This window comes from Bacillus rossius, chromosome 5, assembly GCF_032445375.1.
Source record: "Bacillus rossius redtenbacheri isolate Brsri chromosome 5, Brsri_v3, whole genome shotgun sequence".
In the NCBI taxonomy this organism is placed as follows: domain Eukaryota; kingdom Metazoa; phylum Arthropoda; class Insecta; order Phasmatodea; family Bacillidae; genus Bacillus; species Bacillus rossius.
Genome location: NC_086333.1, coordinates 58193970 through 58217046, shown reverse-complemented (window position 1 = coordinate 58217046; position 23077 = coordinate 58193970). Strand labels below are relative to the sequence as shown.

At 38.4% G+C, this 23077-nt stretch overlaps 1 protein-coding gene across 1 annotated transcript in view; it reads left to right on the top strand.

Moving 5' to 3' along the window:
- LOC134531832 (solute carrier family 2, facilitated glucose transporter member 1-like) overlaps window positions 1-23077 on the top strand; it is a 207473-nt gene that overhangs the window by 2482 nt on the left and 181914 nt on the right. The window contains exon 2 of the mRNA XM_063367798.1: window positions 7090-7292. Within this exon, the coding sequence (XP_063223868.1) occupies window positions 7098-7292 (195 nt within the window). The 5' untranslated portion in view covers window positions 7090-7097. The remainder of the gene's footprint in view (window positions 1-7089; window positions 7293-23077) is intronic.

Below are 23077 nucleotides of genomic sequence, written 5' to 3'. Positions count from 1 at the left end.
AGTCAAGAAAATGTCACAGGTATTGGTAAAATCGTAAATGGTACAGTTTTCAATCCAATCCACACGTACGCCACGTCATAGGTTCTGTTGTTATCAGTTTCAAACAGTGGGTGAGTTGTTCAATACAAGTATCTTCACGTGACCAAGTACCGGAAATACGTTAGTAGGATCTGAACCATGAACACATTTACAAGATCTACATTCGAATGGTTTGTGTGATTTAAGTGTAGCTTATTTAATCGGAAAGTAATTTTTGATCATTGTGATATGAATCTGGTTCACAAATCAGTTCGTTAAACCAGTAATTTAATTTTAACAACAGGCTTCACTGTAAAACAACTTATGACAAATAAAACATCCAAACACGTAATTTGTTTAACTCAGACAAACCTAAAATTAAATCAACGATATAAAGATTATTGCTAGTATTTTTTTTTTTTTGTGTTTGGTTGATTAAGATTATATGGCTTTGTGGTTCCAATAGTTTGGCTTGTAATACAAACTTTTTCTTTATAGAAATAGTAACTAACCTCGTTAATTAAGAAAGTTCTTGCACTAATAATTAATGTAATTTTAATGTTGTCAAAAAAATGTTGTGAGAAGTAGCATAATGTTGCAGTGTCTCTTTATTTAAACAACTTCATTGCTGTGGCAAATAAAATGATTTTATATTGCACTGTTACAAAATACCAATGTAATCTATCGGTTATCTGTTCAACCCTTTAAAAACAAAGGAATGTATTTCAGAGCCAAGGACGTAGTCAGGAAGGGGTAGGGACAGTCCGTGACGTGACTCCAAAAAACTCATTAACCAGCTTAAAATAACGAATGTACGGCTCAATTTATGGCCACTGAATATGAAAAATTGTAGAGTAAGTAGCATTCTGCTTGAACACGTATTAGAACACAATAATAAGCAATAGTGCATAGTGTAAGGATCTACCGTTCATAAGTGCCACTTTTTATTAAAAAATTTCACTTTTTTTAAAAAAAAAAAGCACATGAAGGTCATCAGATAGCCAAATGCGTAAAAAAAAGAATAATCTTTTGAAAAATGTTCTGAATGAGGAACACTAGACGAAAGTTGATTGGGAGAGGGAGGGAAGGGAACATTCCATACGACTCACCTCAGACCCCCAAAAACATGCCTACCACAAATTTTATTCTTGTCATAGCTATGCCCATGCATCAGAACGTCATTGTGACCTATGTCAATAGCGATGCAATTTATTGTACGAGTATGCCCTTAAAAGCAAGAAGAGTGTTCTTTACGACAAAGTATTTCCGGTCCCAGGAGTTCTGGTGGGCTGAGAGCCACGTGTGCCGAGAGATCTGGACTACGTCAGGCACACGTGGTTCGTAAACTCAACAGCAACACGTGTCGCCCAGAGATTACCCCCCCCCCCCCCCCGGCACGCGCTTCTCCTAGCCCCGAGTCTCGTATCGAAGCCCCGACTCCTTTACAAGCACGACTACCATGTAGGCCCGAGTGACATGGTTGACTACTGCACTATTACATTATACGAGGTTAGTCTGAGTTATACCGACGTACTTTGGCCGCTTGTTACTCATGACTAGAGACCCGAAAAATTCGCGGGTTCATTTCGTGTTATTCTAAAATTCAAATAATTATACCTTAGTGCTGCTTCTGTCATTGGTTCACTGTTAATCTGGAGGACTGAGGGCCAATTAGAGACCCTCACTCATAGAAGTGTCGAATCACAGGCCACCCAGTCGAGACGACTCACAAGTCAGCAGCCAATGAACAGTTGGAATTTGCCCGAGTGTGTAGAGGATATTGGAGTCTATCCTGGAGGTCATTGAACCCGCGAAATTTACGGGTCTCTACTCATGACAAAATAAGGTGACAACATATACATAACTTGTGGTCTAAAGTTCTTCCCAAGGCTGGTATACGTCTTTGAAGTTGGGGATGACAACTTTTTTTTATTATAAAAATATGAGGTGTGATAAAAAAAATACGGTTATTTAATTTTTATAGCAGCAACTGCTAACGATACATCTATCTGAAGCAATAAGCCCGATAGCCTGATTCGTTGAGAGAGTCTGTGTCAAGTTTGAACAAGTTGTGACTCGTCAGTCAGCTTCCAGAGCCGGAAGAGTGAGGGTGTGTTCAGCGTGTCTGTCGCGGAATCGTCTTGCATCAGGGTATAATTCAAAGTCATTCAAAGTCATAGGTGCGCTCAATCTATTTTTCCTTTCCCATTGGTTGAGTTCTTAGAGATAACCTTTTATCCTTGTTGATTGGCACTACCTGATTCGCTTACTTCTCTCCTAGCTGGGCATGTTTGGCTCACGGTCGTAGAGGGGCGTGTCCAAATAACTGCGGTCCAATCATGAACACTGTACGAGAGTGTGACAGTTTACATTCTAACTTGCGACTAAATGTATGCGTGAAATTTCCGCATATATAATCATGGATTTCGAACAAAGCGTTAGTATTAAGTTTTGTTTGCGAAACGGAGACCAGAAAATGGATCAATGTCTCCACTTCCTCCTTCATCACAACGCGCGGTGCCACATCTCGCTTCTGTTCCACGAGTTTTTGGGCGAACTAAAGGTTCCTGTCTGTCCACATCCAGAAATGCTTCCAATCATGGAATGAACATCGGGTTGCGTGCGCATCACTAGCAAAGGTGAGAGTATTTTGAATTTCATGTAAGCTTATTATTTTGTAAGTAATAAAATAGTTCACCGTTTTTTTGATCTCACCTCGTAATAGAGAAATTATTTAAGATAGAACACTGAGCGTCTGAAATCTGAACTATGTTTAATTCATCAAAGTTATACAACTACCGAACATTTTGTCGTTGTAATTAAATTTATTCATTGAAATAATTGGAGGTAACATCTTTAGTTTCCCAATTTTTTGTGGCGTTTTACGAAAACCAATTATTTCAACGAATTAATTTTGCTACAGCGAAAACGATTAGCGGTGGTTACAGAACATTGTTCAATTAAACATTATTCAGACGTTCAATTTTCCAGTTCAAATATTTTCCCTATTATTTACAGTAAAAAATAAGTTCAAACCTATATTCAAAGACATATATCAGCCTTGGGAACCTTGGGAAGCAGTATAGACTATGTCATATTATGTTTTCGATTTATTTTGCCTTGATAATCACGCAGCAAAAGTTTATCGGTCGGATTCAGAGGTTAACTCTGCAGGAAGAAACCGGAATCCACCGTGGATCCATTTCGCGACAGGCTAGAATTCAAACGCTTTTTATTGCTCACAGCTCACGCAGACACCTCTGCGCCAGTTACAAACTTGCCACTAAATAAAAGCCGAATCACGTGCATAGAGTTAAGAATCGTCAGTAGATGGCATGCCGTGACGTAGTTGAAGTTATTTTCTACCTCGACTGCGCCATCTCTTGAATCGATATGTTCCTACGGTTTTGTTTCTGTAACTGAAAGTCACTATTTCGTCAGTGTATTTCATTGATTTCCCAGTGAATTACACTCTTTTTTTCTCAGGTTCACGTGAAGGTTCACCAGCCAGTGACCTCTTGTTGGCAGAAATGTCAGTCACTAACATTTCACTGATTCAAATAACAGATTCAAAATTGATTATGTGGTGACGATGGTCAGGCTAAGAAATGATGGACTAGGTTAAGCTTTGCCCTAATGTGCCAAAGGTTAGACAGAAGTTGCCAACAATTAACGATGTTCACTTTCATAAATAATATCCGTACTAATATTATAAAGAGAAAATATGAGTTTGTTTGTAATAACTCGAAAACTACTGGACCGATTTCAATAATTATTTCACTGTTATAAATACGCGTTAGCTATTATATCGGTACGTAGATGGTCTGTACATAAGCTAGTTGAAATTTAAAAAAATAATTATGATTTCATAACACATAAAAAAATTTAAACTTATAACGTAGAAAATCAACTAAATTGACTCCCTCTTTGACTTAGGTTGAGTAAACAGTTAGAGATATAAATGTACGTTCCAATAAATAAATATTTACAGATACGTACATCCGGAGCTGAGTGCTTGAGAATGCTGTGAGACACAAAATGAGAAATCTATATCATCATTTAAAATTTTCAACATTTAGTTTATTTATAAAACATAAAACCTTTAAGTGAGAAAAAACAATTTACATTCCCACATCCCGCTAACTAAAAACGTCATAACTTTAGGTAATCACGACTTTATAAATAAATTTAAGAGCTAATTTATCTACTACAATTTATGCCGATTATTTCAGCACATCAAATAAAGATTTCTTTAGACATTTTAAAATTATTACGTTTTATTCAAAACAGATTACTTGAAGAAAGTAAGAAAAAAACATTTAGCACAAGAAACAATTACGCAGTAAATTATGACAGCTTGCAAATCTCCTGAATAGGTATCGGTCATAGCACTTCATAAACCGATTTAACCATTCTAACAACATGAAACGAATTGCGATTTTCACCAAAACGATGCAAAACGCTTGAATGTAGGCTATGTACATCAAGAAAACTTGAAGCGCTAATTGGTTATCAATTTAAAGGGACATGCTTTGGATAATTACATAACAGCTTATATCTATTCTATTCAGCAATTTAGCATAAACCATTATTAAAAAATAGTGTTTAATAATGTAAATGTTTTCCTATTTTAGTAATATATTTCTTAGCATTAATATCATAAACATTTATTTTTGGACAGTTCAATATTTCCTGATGTAATTATATTTTATTATAACGTTATAATGAATACACCACAGTTGCACTGGTTGCTCAAGGGATCCAGAAAGCTCCGTTAAATTCGTAAATTTTGTAATTTTTTCCACTTAACACAATCACATTTAATGCGTCATTATAGCAGTAGGGTGGTTTATAGTTTACAGGTTGACTTGATGGAGAGAATACGTTTATATTAAGAAGTTTCGCTTATATATTTGTTTATATTAGCTTCAAACACGTTTGATTGTGAACAGACGCAATACTGCTCGGATGCGAACGGCGCAGAGATGAACCCACCTACGAGAAAGTGTAGTGAGGATGCTCAACGTTTCGGTAGATATTGTAGTCGCCATCTTTAGAGAAGCAGTTCCCTACTGTCTCATACTAATCATGAGACTGCTACCGTGAAGACGTCTGAGAACTGTTAGCCTCCGACGCGGCTGAACCACCACGCCAACCAACCTGATACAACGGCCGCGAAAAGTTTGCGATCGTTAAAAAAATAGCGTTAGTGAGGGGTGTTAGCTGTGTAGACTACTACTGGCAGCCCGCACAGTACAACATTGTGCCATTCGCGGCGCACGGGAACATAAACCTCGGCCAAAGACGTCCGACGCGCGTCAGTAAAGACCGCAGCCAGGTTAGCCGAGGCGCTGCTTTCTATTTACAGACCGCTTCGGGACTCGACCTTTTTGCAGAACCTTGTTTATTCTCGCCGCGCCACACCCCTTCTCTCCCCCTCCATCCCCTAAAAACTCAACCACTGACCTTCTGACGCAACAGCCGCGTGCGTTTGTGAAGACGTCAGGCACCTCTTAACCCCTGTTTCTTCTTGGTTGGTAATATGGACGAGTTCAGTTTCCACCCGCTGACCTTTCGATATTCAATCGCTGAGATGATGAAATGGGGGTAAGTTGTGGCTTCTGTCAAAAAGTCATAATTCTAAAGCTAATCGAGTAGTAGGTAGTAGTTACTGGATGTGTTATAGTAAGTAGCACATGCTACTATAGCTAAGTAAACATATGCATTTTTATGTTTGTTACTTAAAGTCGTCTTTACTAATGAACTGATTTACAAAAATTTATTGAATTGTTAAAAAATAAATTCTTGGCATAATACAAAGTTATTTTCATCCTGTAAAAAACCCTTTTACTTTCGAAATTGCCATTAAATTCAATGCCTAAAGATAACTTACGACACGAGCCGCAATAGCGAACGTGTGGGGTAACCAAGACAACTATTTTTTTAATGCTATTTATCTAAATCCATATAAAACCAAAAAAAATGGTTTTCTTGCACCATGCATAAAAAAGTCCATTTACATTCACGTAAATGCCCGTAGCTTCAAAATATTCACACATAAAATTACATTATTGGAATAGCGAATTTTAATAATTTATTATTGTTGAATTTTTTTTAAAAAATCCTTTACGAATGATTTAATTTTTTTTTTACAGGAAAATATCGTCTTTAGAGTTATCCGTGTTGAAGGTTGGATTTAAAAAGGTTTTTGACGTGACAACGTCTAATAAATCGATGAACGCCGGCTGCACGCACGAAAAAGTTTCGTCCCGTAACGCACATTGACCCGTTACGCTGTGGCCCTTTACGCTCATTGTACGCTTGCGCCGCATATATCTCTCTTCCACTCGATTGGAACAACCATCGATTTGACTTTTTCGAGGCACATTAAACTTGAAACACTCCCATTCGTTTCCTAATTTTCCTATCATCGTCCTATCCTTAACAGAATAACATCAGATCGGAATAAGTTAAATAGCAAACACGTATAAAATTTATAGTTAAAATGTTCTCTTCGTTAAAGTAATAAACACATTTGAATTAATGAGTGCAAATGAAAGTAAATTTATCAATTGAATTGTGGATTTCATTTCACTCCTTCTTTGTATCCATACAAAAATAGTGATAATTCAATAAAAAATGATTCAATTTTATTCATAAAAGTATGCAGGGGTAGATTTTATCATACAAAAGATAGAAAAATTTAAAAAAAAAATTCTTCCTCAAAGAATATAATATTTTTAATGTCTAAATGGTTTGGTTGCAAAAACCTATCACCGCTCAGTCTCAGGCCGAAAATGATATTTCCTTTTCTCCTGGATCAATCATTTCATCAATGCTTTGTTATGACGTTGTCACGTTAAACTATCGTTCGTGAACCGACTTCACAGACAACCAATTTTTTTTTCTAAAAACCCTTCACGAATTATTTAATTTTTTTTTTTCTTCCAGGGAAACTATCGTCTTTAGAGTTATCCGTGTTGAAGGTTGGATTTAAAACGTTTTTTTTTAAATAGTTAATTGTTGTAATGTTCCGGAGGACGAGTGCAGGAGCGCCCGTGTTGCTCGCAGGCTCAGCCATGGACCGCGAGGGCTCGCCCGACGACCTGCTGGACGACCACCCGCTGCGGCCGCAGGCGGCGGTGCAGTCCCTCGCGCTGCTGCAGGTGCCCGGACAGCGCTCACGCAACGTGTCCATCTCGTCCAGCGTCACGGACCTGGACGCGCCCATGTTCGTGCGGGACACGTCCACCCCGCCGCCGCGCCAGCGACAAGTGAGTGCCGCCACTTTCCCCCCGCCCTCCTCACCTCGTCGCTCCAGCCTGTCCCTGCAGGTCCCCGTCTCAACGGTCTGATACATCAGCAAATACTACTCATCATCAGAGACCCGGAAATTTCGCTGTCTCTTCTGGCCTCGGGAGATGGAATCCAAAGTTATATAGGTAGGTGTTTGCTCGACCCATTTTAACTTTCGCCATCTGGGTTGATTTCTTATAGCGAGAACATTTTTTATCCTTGTTATTTCGGGCACTACCCGATTCGCTCATACATACTTCTTCTCTCCCAGCTGGGCATCGTTGGCCCACGGTCGCAGAGGGAGTGTTTCCAAAACAACTGCATGCGTGCCGATCATGAACACCAGTGCGAGAGTGTGAAGATTTGCATTCTTGCTTGCGACTAAATGAATCCGCGAAATTTCCGGGTCTCTACTTATCATACATCAAATTTAACATAATTAACCTTTTTTTATTACAAATTTTTAATATGTGCACCTAAAGTCCAATTCTTCCCACACTTTGGTTAACGCATCAGGAGCAATGGTCGCAATATCCTCTTATTCTGTGTCTAAACCCTGGCAAATCTTTAGGTAGCAGCGGAACGTAGACACTATATCTTTTAAAAAGCCCCGAAGGGAAAAAAATCGCACGGCGGCGTTATGTCAGGTGAAAGTGGAGGCCAGGAAAAAAAAAACAGCTCTGTTGTCTCGAAAATTACGACCGATCCAACGGTTAGGGACTTGGACGTTAAACCACTCTCGTACCAAGAGGTTTCTATGGGAAAGAGCTTCATCCTGTCGTTGCCAAATGAAGTTTACAGGTTCGCCCTCTACTAATTGGGGAAAGAGCCATTCTTTCACGCTGCAAGCGAGAAAACAACTGAGCGGTATTCGAGCATACGCTTTTCTGAAACTGTTTGAGTTACTCTTGAATTGCGACCTCGAACCAACACTCTACAAAGTTTACAGTTGATACTATTAATTTTTAGAACGGGGACGTTATTTTATGGACATACTACTGTTTTACTCAAGGGCTAAAACTGAAATCGCGAAACGCCTTCTTGGATTCGTCACAGATATTTTAAACAGACATTCACTTACTGTAACGTAATGGCTGTAAAAAATGTTGTGCCATTATTCGTAATTTTTATCACTTGCGCGACTTGCTACAGCTGTTGAAATAATATCTGTTACATAACAACAATTGCAAGTCGTGTTAAAATATCTTGGAAATGGTACCAAATATTGCAGTAGGTTAATATAGGAAGTCTTCGAAAATCCGCGAGACAAGTGATGCTCAGTGATGCTGGCGGCATGAGATGTACTTAGTGTTGTGATCAATGTTGTTTACGAGATTTTGAGTTTTGACGTGACAACGTCTAATAAATCGATGAACGCCGGCTGCACGCACGAAAAATTGTCCCGTTACGCACATTGTCCCGTTACGCTGTGTCCCTTTACGCTCATGGTACGCTTTCGCCGCATCTATCTCTCTTCCACTCGATTGGAACAACCATCGATTTGACTTTTTCGAGGCACATTAAACTTGAAACACTACCATTCGTTTCCTACTTTTTCTATTATCTCTTAACAGAATAACACAGATTGGAAGAAGTTAAATAGCAAACATGTATACAAGTTATAGTTAAAATAATATCTTCGTTAAAGTAATAAACATATTTTAATTAATTTGTGAAAATAAAATTAAATTTATCAATTAAATTGTCAATTTCATTTCACTCCTTCTTTGTATCCATACAAAATAGTTTTAATTCAATAAAAATGATTCAATTTTATTCATGAAAGTATGCAATCATTTCATCAATGTTATGTTATGACGTTGTCACGTTAAACTATCGTCTGTAAACCGACTTTACAGACAACCAAATTTTTTTATTTCACTTTAATTGCGATTTAATGCGTAAATGGGTTTTAAACTAATGAATTACAAGTATTTTAAATTTTTGCTACAATAATTTGTATTCTTTAAGGCGTCTGTACTACAATATTTGGTGAAGTGAAGGTTTCACGAATTCCAGCTGACAATTCATAGAGGTGGTGATGGGTAGACACATACGTACAAAAATCTGAACTTCGAGCGTATATTTTCAGCTCACTCCGCTAGGATCGCTATAGTAATGTGCCATGTGCCTCACCCATGTGAACGGGCCTGAGTTTCCTACATTGTCTTCTACAATGTTTGATATTACTTAAATAATAATAATTAATATGGTGTAAAACCGAGTCTTCGTAAGTAGGCAGTATCCTAAATAATAGTGCGTTTATAAATTCGTGTTTTCCTCGTGATTTCAATTTATTTTAATTTAACAGTGTGTAATTGTTTATAAATGGTTTTATAAATTAAATAAGTTTTTCCTATAGAATTTTGAGACATCTAATGTACAATTTATATTTAAATCCTAACATAAATTGAGAGCATAAATATCTTATGTTATACAATTTTGTCAACCCCATATATCCCCCCTCCTTCTGGAACCGCGTTTTAATGTACGATGGTTTTAGTAGTTTAGGAACTAGTTCGCAGCGCATGAAATGTGTGTGAGATGTTGACGGACAGAGATGCTGATTTCCAGAGCCTTCGGGTCCGGAAGTCAGATACTCTGATCCTAGACCTCCGATGCCGACAGGTACACCGGTGACCACGGACGTGGCTAGTGATCCGACGATGGAATGTACTTTTCGCGGGACCTGTAGACGCCAGCGGCGTCGACAGCGCCTGGTGGATATGCAGCACGCACTTCGCCACTGCCGAGACGGTCACCTGAGATCGCCTGTCTGTGAGAGACCGCTACTCGCAACCAGTCACTTTTCAGAAATGGTGGGCGGTCGGTAAACGGCGCGTTTGGCGACCCAGCCAGGTGGCAGTAAAGATTAATTATCATAGCCATCCAGTTCGCCGTACTTATCACACGCAGCGAGGAAGAAAAGTATAATTATGGGGAGAAAGGACGTAGGAGGTTTGGTTAAGGAAAAAAAAAAAAAAAAGAATGTGAGCGAGTCGGAGCGCGGCGGGTTGGATACTAGGAAGCCCGTGAGGTTGAAGATAATGGCAGCCGCTGCAGTGCCACATTAGCGCCGCGCTGAGAATAGCCACGGCTCTGCTGGCCGGCTGCCCGCCTCCCGGCGCCTTCAGGTTGTCTCGAGTAGCTCTCTCTCTCTCTCTCTCTCTCTCTTCCTCCTTCCCCAACATCTCTCACTCCCACTCCCCAATTCCCTCCCGTGGAGGTGAGAAGTCCTTGAGTCGGCGTGTGGAATCTTTGCCTCGTTAGTAATTCAAGTCTGAATGAGAACGAACCCCTGCCCGCCTTTTTCCCATCTGGATGGAGTGACAAATTTTTTGGTAATAATTAATTTTAACGCTTGTTACTTGCTGACATATTGTTAACGTCATTCTTTAACTCTCTTCATGATTACTTCTTTTTTACGATTTTTTCCTGACGAGTTCCTTTCAACCTTATAAACTAGTTTCTGTCATTATACTTTAGAAAACTATGTTATTTTTGATGTGTATCATCAATCTCTCTATATACGGCATTTTGTGGGAGTAGTTGCGTAAATGCGACGGAAGTCGAGGAACGGAAAGGTGTAATAACCACGGTGCTGCCATCTGTGGTGGATAGCGCGAACCAAAGTTCACAATGTTAACTTTACAGTATTAACGTTTTGATGAATTTTAACAATATGGGCAGTTTTTTAATAAAATTCCATGTCGAAAATCAGGTCCATATCCGGGGTTTAGTATTTTTTTTAAATTTTATTCGTTTTTAACAAAGCCGTTTCATTATATAGTTTAAAATCCAGGTCTGCAAACGGAATGTTTCGATAGTTCGACGAAAATTTTCTTGCAGCGAATTCTAGCGGCGGGTGTGGATAATACGTGTGATTCGCATCCAGTATTGTAGTCGAAAACTCAATTTGCGTACTTTATCATGCTCGGCAAGATTTTAAAGAATTCTACGTTAAATTCCGTGTTTGTGAGTTTCGTGTTGTAAGTGTATTTGCAGCACGAGAACACATAAATGTGCTCGTTACTGAGGTAACATGTTACACATCACTGGCGAGTACTGAAAGAATCACGCACATTTTTTTTTTCCCTTAGCCAATACCTCCTACGTCTTTTATCCCCATAATTATACTTTTCTTCCTCGCTGCGTGTGATAAGTACGGCGAACTGGATGGCGGTGATAATTAATCTTTACTGCCACCTGGCTGGGTCGCCAAACGCGCCGTTTACCGACCGCTCACCATTTCTGAAAGATGACTGGTTGCGAGTAGCGGTCACTCACAGACAGGCAGGGGCGTAGGAACCGGGGGGGGGGGAACAGGGGGGGACGTGTCCCCCTGAACTTTTTGGGTGGAGGGGACTGTCCCACCCCCCAACTTTCTAGACCGTGATATTTTTATTTTATAATATTATTCTGCCCAACTTTATTTGTAATTTCTTCACTCATCAAATTTTATCTTAAGGAAACAATAATAATTTTAACATCAATGTATCCAATGGTTAGATACAAAAACTGCTTAAAAAGAGCTATTTTGCACTTTTAAAATCAAAATTTTCCGGTGGAGGACCCCCCCCCCCCCCCCCCCCCTTCATTATGGACACAGCTACGCCAATGCAGACAGGCGATCTCAGGTGACCGTCTCGGCAGCGGCGAAGTGCGTGCTGCATATCCACCAGGCGCTGTCGACGCCGCGGCACGCGCCGACTGATCGAGCAGGAATGTTGTAAGGCGGACAAGCGAGCTGTCGCAATCGGGATCCACACATAACTTGGATATGGACAACCTATTTCTGTCGTGACTTACAACTGCGTTACTTAGATACAAACAACAACGAACCACACACACTAGACACATCGTAACTAAGAAACACAGAGTGACAGGATTACCTAGACAGCCAATGTTACAGTAGGTCTTTAGTCCGGCACTTTCAAGACTAAGGAATGCCGATTTTTCCGGATAATCGAGCGACAATATACAGTGTTTAACAATAGTTTAAGTGTCGAGTGAAAAGCACTTAAAAACCCTGAAAAATATTGGATTCGATAAATTATTAACGTTAACCAGATATGACACTTCTCCTCAAATTAAATATTTTTCAGTGCGCTGAGCACAGTTAGTAATCAAAGTAAATTTACGGGTTTTTCTTTGAAAAGTTCACCTCATCTTTGGACTTAACAAGTTTATGAAGGTACTGTTTACGCTCCAAATTTAATCTTGTTGTTTATGTTCAAAGTAACCTCCGTCGTAAATTTACGAAGATGTCCCTAAGTGTGAAATGACCCTTGGGTGATATATAACCCGTGTTATTGAAAATTATTTACAGTGTATCTATAGATCAACTATACCGGGAATATTCTTCCATTAATAAATATTATTATTATTATTATTATTATTATTATTATTATTATTATTATTATTGTATACTGTCTTTACAGAATTGTTAAATTATTTATTCTTACGAGTGTTTCCGTAAGTGCATTGTCCCTACAAGATATTTTTTTGTCATATAAAAATATAAGGAGACCTATATTTATATATATTTATTTAATTTCACATACATAAAAGCGAAAGCATGTGATCTTGCCTTCGGTTACAGAATATGCAAGCCAAAAAAGAACATTTCTGGCATTTATGAGCATAATTTATGTGATCTAGGTCATAATTAGAGATACGGAAATTTCGCGCCTTCATTTAGTCGCAAGTTTGAATGCAAACATTCACACTCTCGCACTGTGTTCATGATTGGACCGCAGTTATTTGGACACGCCCCTCTACGACAGAGAACCAACGATGCCCAGAAGTAAGCGAATCAGGTAGTGCCAATTAATATGGATAAATATGTCCTCGCCAAGAAATCAACCAATGAGAAAAAATGGGTTGAGCACTCCTACGACTTTGAATTCTACCCGGAGGCCAGACGAATCCGAGAAATTTCCGGGTCTCTAGTCATAATTATGCTAATTAGCAGCCTACCTAGAGACGTAGCCATGAGCTAAGATATGGTTTAAACATTTCATATTATGTGAGATGCAATTCAATTACTTTTTTACAATTTCGCTTTCAAAAACAAACGAAAAAATTAATAAAATAATGTGGGTGGCGAATAAAGGATATTTCCACAAAAAAAATTATTTTACGATTTGTGTTTCTAGTTTTAAACATTAAAATAACACTCAGAATAATACCGAAAAACTTCGTCTGCAGGTTCATCACAAAAACACAATTTTATAAAACACGTACCATGCATATTCGGTCTAAAGAACTCCCCAAAACCGGTATAGGCCTACGCCTTTTAAGTTGGAGCTGAACATACATTTTATTGCAAATAATAGTGAAAGTTTTTAAGATTGAGTACTTACTATCAAGATAATTTTTATAAAATAAACAAAGTTTTATGACCAGCGCTAAACTTGTGCTGTCGTAAAATGATTTCATTGATATAATTGTAGGCAACACCTTAAAATTCCGTACGTTTTTCTGGCACGTTGCCTGCGCCCAGTATTACCCTACCGGCTGCAAACAAGTTTCCCCTGAGATGTTTTTGAGGGAATCTGTAACAAGCAGATAACGTACTTAAACTAGTAATTTGCTTCCTTGTCTGGGATGTATACGAGATACAATTTCACTGGTTAACTACGAGTCTGCACCTTGCAACGTTTCACCAGCCTGCTTCTGACATGATTATTTGATGTCAACAGTGCACGTGCGTGTGTGTGTGTGTGTGTGTTACAGCGAGGGAGAGGTATACATTATATATGTGTCAAGAAAGGCAACCAAACCGGTTCAACCTCTTACAAAGTTATTTATCAGATGGGGCCGGGGCTAACTAACATTGAAAGCGGGGATTGTGAGGGGCGAAAGAAAAAAAAAAGGGGGGGGGAGGTGAAGTTGGAACGCAGCAACGTTGTCGTCGTCTCTCCGAGAATAGCCAGGTCACGATGCGCAACGAAGGGCGGAGTTGGACTACGTCCAGACCGATACCACCACCCCTCCATCGCCAAGGCATTGTTCATAAACAAGACTTACCCCCGGGGCGACTGTGGGGATCACCAGATCCACCCTTTTTCACCCTCCCTATTCCTCCCGCCAGACCCTACCTTCTTTACCGGGAGGTACATAACGTAAACGTAATTTATTAGAGTTAACTGATTGTTAATGTTTTTATTTATTTTTATATTTTAAACTTACAAATAATTTAACAAAACCGTTGTTGAAAATTGAGGTCCTTATTGACTTAAATACGTTGTTAAAGATAGTTTTTTTTTTTTTTTTCGCATTTAATCTGGGGGGTATGGTAAGAACGCTCTCCAAAATATCAGAGCCCCGCAAATTCTGTGGCCGCCACTGCCTGTGTGCATGCTGCAAGCGGAAACCTTTATAGTATTCAAAAATGTTTTCCTTAAAACATAGTTTATGCGTTGTTATTGCGTTTATCATATCCGTTCCACAGCTACGACTGCCTCGGCAGCGAAGAGTGCAAGGTATCTACACCCGTGTAATTCCCTCGTTGTGTCTTTCCTCTTTCCCTCCCTCTTACGTATCATTCTTCTATGTTCGTACTGCAGACGAGAAAACTTTCATTTATGTACCTCCCACCAGCCTAGAGTTATAGTCACGATTGTTTCACTCCAGGCTACACGCAACTTGCCTATACATAACCAAGCCTTTTTAGAGTGCCCATTGGTAGGGCCATGTATTTGTTGCGAAAAAAATCTGAACGCTCATTAGACTGCAACAAGGTTTGCCCACCCAAGCGGGGTCTTCCTTGCAGCTGGCGGCCGTCTGCAAGAGAAGTTTTTTTTTAGTTTTTAAATTCATTTATTTCAGCAATAACATACATAGTTACAAAGAACACAACAGCAAAGAAAATAGCACGCTCCAGCTGACTCAGCTCTTTCGTGCTTAAAAATAAATACATGATAAAGAAAAACAACACAAAATACATTGCCTTATTTGACAGAGTGACTCAGGACGCGTTTGCTTCCGCGCTGAATTACTGTGATTGGTGTTTCAACAGTAGACGTGTATCTGAAAGAAAGTCACATCACCCGATAACGAAACACAAACGATAATACAGTGTTTTAACTCTCAGCCAGTCTCGAAATCTTTTAGCGAAAAATACATGCCCCTTCCTACTCATTGGTCGATAACTAGGACATGTCTTTTGGCGGGTTACACGTGATCGGGCAACAACTCTTATCCTTGCTCATAATTGGCTCAGGGTCATCAAATGCGTGTCAAGAACAGTGTCGTCCAATCATAAACGTGAAGCATATGTATATGTGCTTCAAGTCTACTTTGCTACCCAATGAATCCGCAGAGCATTATTGGCTCTACTTATCGTACTCACCAGGTGATGTGAACACTTTTAAATTCTTGCTAAGTGATTCCTTTCGTTCGAAAAAGTGTTAAAATATACAAAATATACTTATTTTAAGGTTTTGTAAGTGGGGAGAAATGCAATAAATAATGGGTCTCGTATGAGTTTTGTACAATGGTTTACGGGAATGACTTTCAGAAAGTGATTCACATTAAGTGGCTTGCATTATTCGTCAACATATATGCACTCTTCGACGGTTTATTATTGCAAATTACATATTTTACGAAGAAATATTTTAAAATTGGACACAATATAAAGAGAATTTTAAGTGAGTGACCTCGAAACAATTAGTCAAAAGTGTTTCAATCATGAATATGTCCCTGATATTCTTTTACAATTAACTTAGACAAAATTCGAAACAAAACATGAAATTAATTGATTATACTGTAACTAAATAAAAATTAGGACATGAAAATGCCCAAAAGTTCCAAACATACCGAGTAAACCAAACCTTAAAAGCATATCACGGATAAATTTATATATACATGTATGTATATATATATATATATATATATATATATATATATACACACACACACACACACAAAATATTGTCGACCCTTGTAAACATTACATAACTTAATTTTAAGGGGATGGGGGAAAGGAACTAATTTTTATTTCTGTTCTCTGACTTAACGTCACAATCAAACATACTTCGCACATTAAAAACTCGCATGCTGCTAAAGCTCGCCATGTCGAACTTGATTCAAAGTTCCAAGCTTGATTCAGTCTCGCCGTAGCAAGCTGGACTTGTGGAGACTAGCGGGTCGGATTCAACCTCGTTTCAAGTTCGTTTCAAGTTCTGAGGCTTTTCCTTTCGATATTGCTACATTGTAAAATTTGTTTGTAAATGTAGCTGAAATAATGATGTAAAATTACAGATATTTTAAATTTGTACATTTACATATATCGTTACAAAAAATATTGTTCGCAGTAGCATTAAATTTTGATTCTTGCCCGGGCATTTAGGCTTTCGTGTTGTCTCAGTATCTACATCATTTAAAATTATTTGTAAACCCTTCCCAGTATAACTACAAACATTTATAAGCGTAATAAAACAAAATATAAGTTCAATGTTTGGATAACCGAGAATATTATACGTAGATGTTTTTTAAAAAAATGCTTGCATAAAATATCAATTTAATTCAAAATTATCCACCAATTTTTGTAATTCCGACGAAAGAAGCTACGTTTTCCAAGGACCACGCATGCGCGATGCGCGATGCGTGATGCGTCACTGCGTGACCACGCAGCACTTGAACCTGTGTGTTGAAACGGGGATGATTTCCAAGGCCGCGCAAGCGGGGGTTTCCCGCTCGCCACGGCTGCGTGTCGCGGATGGGCATCGCGCAGCAGTTGCCTGGACCCCGACTTCAGCGTGATCACGCATGCGATTTATCATGGAGTCAAAGAGTTTTACTGCAGAACAGGACGAGAAATTGATTGATTTAGTAAGGGAGCATCGTGTGTTATATGATTTGCATCACTGCAAGTACAAAGACAGTATTGTTCGAGAAAATGTGTGGAAGGAAATTGCAGCTTCTTTAAACAAAGGTGGTAAGTAGAGATTTTAATATCTGTGTTAATAATAAAATAAATACTAAGGCTCATAAAACGTAGTCTTAAAAAAAGTTCTTACTGCATTAAAAAAAACAACTTACGGTTCTATATAGTTGTTACTTATTTAAAAATAGGCCAAGTTTAAAAAATATTTTATGCAGTGTTTAAACTAAACCAAAAATAATTTACGTCGGTGTGCACCAGGAAATGTGGAAATAAAATATGTTCCATTTTGAAGTAGTAGGTGAGCCTAGGGCAAGTTATCACAATAAATTGTTTTCTATCTTTTTTTAAGTTTGATAATATTATGTCTTATTCTTCTAAATGCACAACAAAAATTATGTTTTTTGAAGTTTATAATCATATGTTTTCCTATTTATAGTTACTTAATTTTATGTCAATACTAAGGATAATGGCACATTTGCTAATAAATTATCTATTTTGACATAATATTTACAAATTTTACACTCAAATACAAAAATACACAGCATTACTATAGCACAAAGAGAATTTTTTTTTTTAAGAAAAGAATAACATTTGCATTTACCCTTTCTTCACGTGAAAAATACTTTTTAACTTGTTTTCCTCACATGATATAATTGCCAGCTTACTTGTCCTTCTTGGCTGCAAAAGTAATTTTTAAATTTGTCTCGTATGCTATACGCAAGATGAGTAGAATTACGTCCTTGTCTTGCCATGGGTATCATATTTTCAGTAGGGAGACACACATTTCGGTCCTCTTCTTCACCCGGGCATGGAATTCTTGCAGATCTTAGATGATTATGTATTATGCATGATGCGATGACCAGAAGATCCACTGTGTCAGGCTTGATGGCGATGGCAGTGAAAAATACTCTAAAATATTGGCAAAGTATTCCAAAAGCGTTTTTCACACGTACGTCTAGCTCTACAATGGCGATAATTATATATTGCTTTTTCTTCATCACATTTAGATTGTGCCCTTGGGTAAGGACGCATTACTGAGGAAGTCAGCTGAAAAGCTTCATCACCCAAAATAACGTGTGGCATTAGAGTGTCAGTTCCAGGAAGTATAGCTGGTTCAGGAAATCTGAATGTTCCTTCTGAAAGTCTTTGTCCTAAGACAGATTTAGCAAATATGCCTGCATCACCTTCTTTTCCATAGGAACCAACATCTATTGCTAAAAACTTGTAGTTGTCGTCTACAAGCGCAAGTAACACAACTGAGAAATAGTCTTTGTAATTATAAAACAGAGATCCAGAATGTTTAGGTTTGATTATTCGGATATGTTTTCCATCTATCGACCCACAGCAGTTGGGATAGTTCCATTTGCGATGAAAACCAATGGAAGAACGTTTTAAAACATCTTGGTCAGGTGATGGTATTGAAGAATTCAACATTTTTGAACAAATAGATTGCAATGTCTCTTTTATAATAATACTTACCCAGCTAGGGCATATTCTGAATTGAAACGCCAGTGAACGAAAACTCTCTCCCGTGGCCATAAACCTAAAAGAGAAAAAATATATGTAGTTATTTATTTTAACTGCTTCAGGCTATCTTGGCACCGAGTCGGTACCCAGAAAGTTCGAGGCCACTATTAACTTAGTGATCCCGTCACCTTAGACTAGAAGAGTAAATCTGTGAGATGTATATCTGTGTGTAAAAACATTAGCTATTTAAACATATTTTATTTTATTTTGGAGGCCTTTTTGGGGAATCGTAAAAACCCAATAAACCTAAGGACGTGAACAATACCAGTACCCTAACTCACGACTCTTATAGCACTTAGGTTGACGTTTTTTAATTTTTTGCTGCTCATAAAAACCTCACTAAATATGTTTAAGAAAAAGTTTGATCATTTATTTACACAGATTTTTAAATTTTACAGCAGAAGACTGCAAAACGAGATGGAGAACCATTCGCGACTCCTACAGAAAAAGCAACAAGAAACTGAAAACTGGGTCGAAGACAGGTTCACCGGCATTTTCAAAATCGAAATACAACACAGAAAGCCTGAAATTCCTTGATGAAACCTTCAAAGAAAGAGCGTAAGTACTCTTTACCTTATGTATTAAATAAAATTTGTATAAACAATATAATAATTGTTGAATGTTTATTAAAAATTATATATTCTTTATTGAAATTATTGGAGCTGTTGCAATTTTTTTGGTAGGTTTCAAATGAAATATATATTTATTAGTTGAAAGAACTTCTTATGAATTTATCAAAAAAAAGTTTGTGTAAACCCAAATACACCAGATCAAACTACTCACGCACGCGTGTGTGTCAACATAGCATAGCTGATGGCACTGTTGATTTAAATTTTTTTTTTTTCAGATCAAAATCAAACATCAGCATAAATGAAATAATTGAAAATAATCAAGAAACACAAGAAATGGTGGATGACTGTCCCTCTGAAGAGTGCAACCAATTTCAAGAAGAAGAAAGCGCTCAAGAATCTACAAATTGGCCTAGCGAGCAAACAAGTTCTTCAGAATTGTTAAACAGCTCCATTAAAAAAAGAAAAATTACAGTAAAAGAAAAAATGTTAGATGAAATAAGAAAAGGTCGTGAAGAAAGAGGGAAAATATTAAAAGATCTACTTGAAAACCGCGGCCAAGATCGTTCGCAACATCCGATAGACATATTCTTCCAGAGCATGTCTGAAACTGTTAAGCAATTCCCCCCACACCTCATTGCGGAAACTAGATTAAAAGTGTGCCAAGTTGTGTCTCAGATGGAACTGAGATCGTTGATGGAGCATCAGAACCAGACTAATCCTAATCACCAACAATGTTATCAACATGTGGATATTGGCAGCGGTTTTCCTGTCTCTGTCATAGATCCCACCCAAATTTGTGAATCTACTGGCAGTAATAGCTTGATTCATTCAACAGATAGCTGTAATTCTAGTGGTAACGATGCTAATGTGGAAGAAAGTGGCTTCGTGAGACTAATTTAGAAAATAACCAGTATTAGTTCTGTGAGTAGATGAATGCAGTCAGAGACATTTTAGGAAATTCATCAGTACATGGACATTTAAATTTTTATTAAACCTATAATTTCAATATAATTAAGTAAATATTTTTATATTTTGTTTTCGTTTAAGTACTTTGTGTATATAAATATGAAACATTAAAAAGAAAAACATTACATTAAAGAGGCTTAGTTAAATTTGTTTACCTGAGAGTAAGACATAACTTCTGTTCAGCAGATATTGGCCTTTTGACTCTGTTGCACTGCAATCTCGTGATGTCTTCTTTAACAAAGCCTAATATTGTATCAAATATCTCAGTCGACACTCTGAAATATTCTCTAAATTTAGTTTCGTTATCAATTAAGTGACGTAATATCAACACACTATAACATCCCTCGTCTTCTCTCCTTCTAAATATATCGCTGTCATCTTCTAGGAAGCAGGAGAGCAATAAATCATCATCAGCATCTTCCTCCAACAAGACGGCAGAGATCGCTGCTTCCATCGCGCAGACTTGTTTCCCGCGTTCTAACAAAACAGACCCAGGTCAGTCATCACGCATGCGGCGATCACGCATCGCGCATGACGCATCGCGCATCGCGCATGCGTGGTCCTTGGAAAACGTAGCTTAAAACGTACAATTTATGCATATGCAAACATATCTATATTTATGTTTTGTACGAATGTACAATATTTTTCGTGTAGTATTACAAACTATTTCTTGGTAACTAGTTTACAAAGGAATCTTTTGTAAAAGTACTTTTCTTTCTTCTGTGTACAAGCTAATTATGCTGAGATATCAGATAACAAGAAATATATTGTAACTTTGAACAACACATGGCTATGGTTATTTTTGGATATATGAAATACTGTTGTCGAGGTAATACTAAATATTTCTTACGAAAATTGGCGCATAGTTCTATATTTTAATCGATGTTTCATTCACGCATAATTGTTATACCATTGTGAAGATAATTGAATATTTAACAATTTGACATTATTTTGTTTTAATATGCGCAGTTTATACTGATAAACTATTCCGGAAACGGTTAACTATTGGAGATACTGGGACAACACGGAGCATAATAATCCGAAACCAGTATTACTGCAAACACAATTTTGTAGTTATACAGATGTTTTCATATAAATGTACAAATTTACAAGTAAATTCACGGTGCAAGCACTTGCTCACACACTGAGACACGAACCTAGGATCGATGTCTCGTTCTTCGCCACGGGTGGCTGCGGTGCCTTATTTCGCGAAGACCGGTTATTGCATCATACGTGACTCTGCACTGAAGCTGGTTGGTGCCTTCAACAGCGCGCAAGTATTTCGTCATCTCGGCTTGCAGTACTTTTTTTTTTTGCGGACAATAATATGGCCTATAAGAACATCCTAAATTAAAATAGTTAAAGGTGCTTCATAACTCTGGAAATTGGTTGCAAAAAATGAAAAGAAAAAAAAAACGTTTTGCCGGCATTTGGAATGTATCTATAGCCTCTCGCTGAATAGCGACAAAATACTGTAAACGTATCCTCGAGTACAATCAGGGGAATAGCTATAAAGTCATTAGCTAACATTGTCGTACTGTTTGTTCACGATTAAGTACATATGTATATATTTTATCAACAATTGTTTTTCTTCCTAATATTATCCTTAATATTCAAGCGAATTACAACAAGGTGTGACTTCTTTGATTCCGAGCTTCGATATAGGACGTATCACCACGAAAAATTATCCTAATAAGCCTATTTTTAGCTGAACGCTCACTAGACTGCAATAAGGTATGCCAGCGCCAGCGATTTATTCCTTGTAATTAATTGGCTGCGGTCTGCAAGAGAAGCCATTATCTAATTTCACTTGGTCATTCAGGATGCGATTGCTTCCGCACTTGAATGACTGCGATTGGTGTTTCGGCAGTAGACATGCACCTGAAAGAAACTCGACCGATTACGAAACACATGACGACGTATAAATAGAGACCGGAAAAATTCGCGATATCAATGATCTGTAGGATATACTCCATGATCCTCTATGCACGCGGTGAAAATTACACCTGCTCATTGGCTACTGACTCGTGACACCTGCTAACTGGGATACTCGTGATTCGATACTTCTTTTGTTAAAGGTTTATCATTGGTCAAGAGTACTTCAGATAAACTGTGGCCCAATCACTGATGCGGTAAAAAAAGGCAAAAGTTTTTGGATTCTAGCCTATCACGAAATGAATCCGCGAATTTTCAGGTCTCTACGTGTAAATATTTTCACTAAAAAACGACACGGCACTATATAATTATGTAATTATTAGCGTGAGCGTTCGGCGACCTTCGACCAAGGTCACCGCAAGCGCGTGGACTCACGTAATCCTCCTCCCCCCTCCCTCCACGTTCACCAAAAAAAAAAACCGGGTCACGTTGAATGCACGAGGGGGGAGGAGGAGGAAGAAGGTGAGCCGGCTCGTGATTGGCCAGCCGGCTCGGGTGTGTCCGGATGACGACACGGCGTGCCTTTGGAGAGGGGGGGGGGGAAGAGACCGGAATGCCTGACTTCCCGAGCGCGCGCCACTGTAAGCAGAGATGCCTTCAAACAAGGGGGGCGGAAAGAACGTGACTCAAGAGGCCAGCGTGTGGCGTATGACTCACCAGGCACTCCAGCTCAGACGTAACGCAGCACGAACACACTCAATAAAAAGAAGCCATATTGGTTTCTACGTTTTTTTTTTACGCCATAACTAGAGACACGGAAATTCCGCGCACTCATTTAGTCGCAAGTTAGAATGCAAACCTTCACACTCTCGCACTGTTTGGACACCAGTTATTTGGACACGCCCCTCTACGACCGTGAGCCAACAAGGCC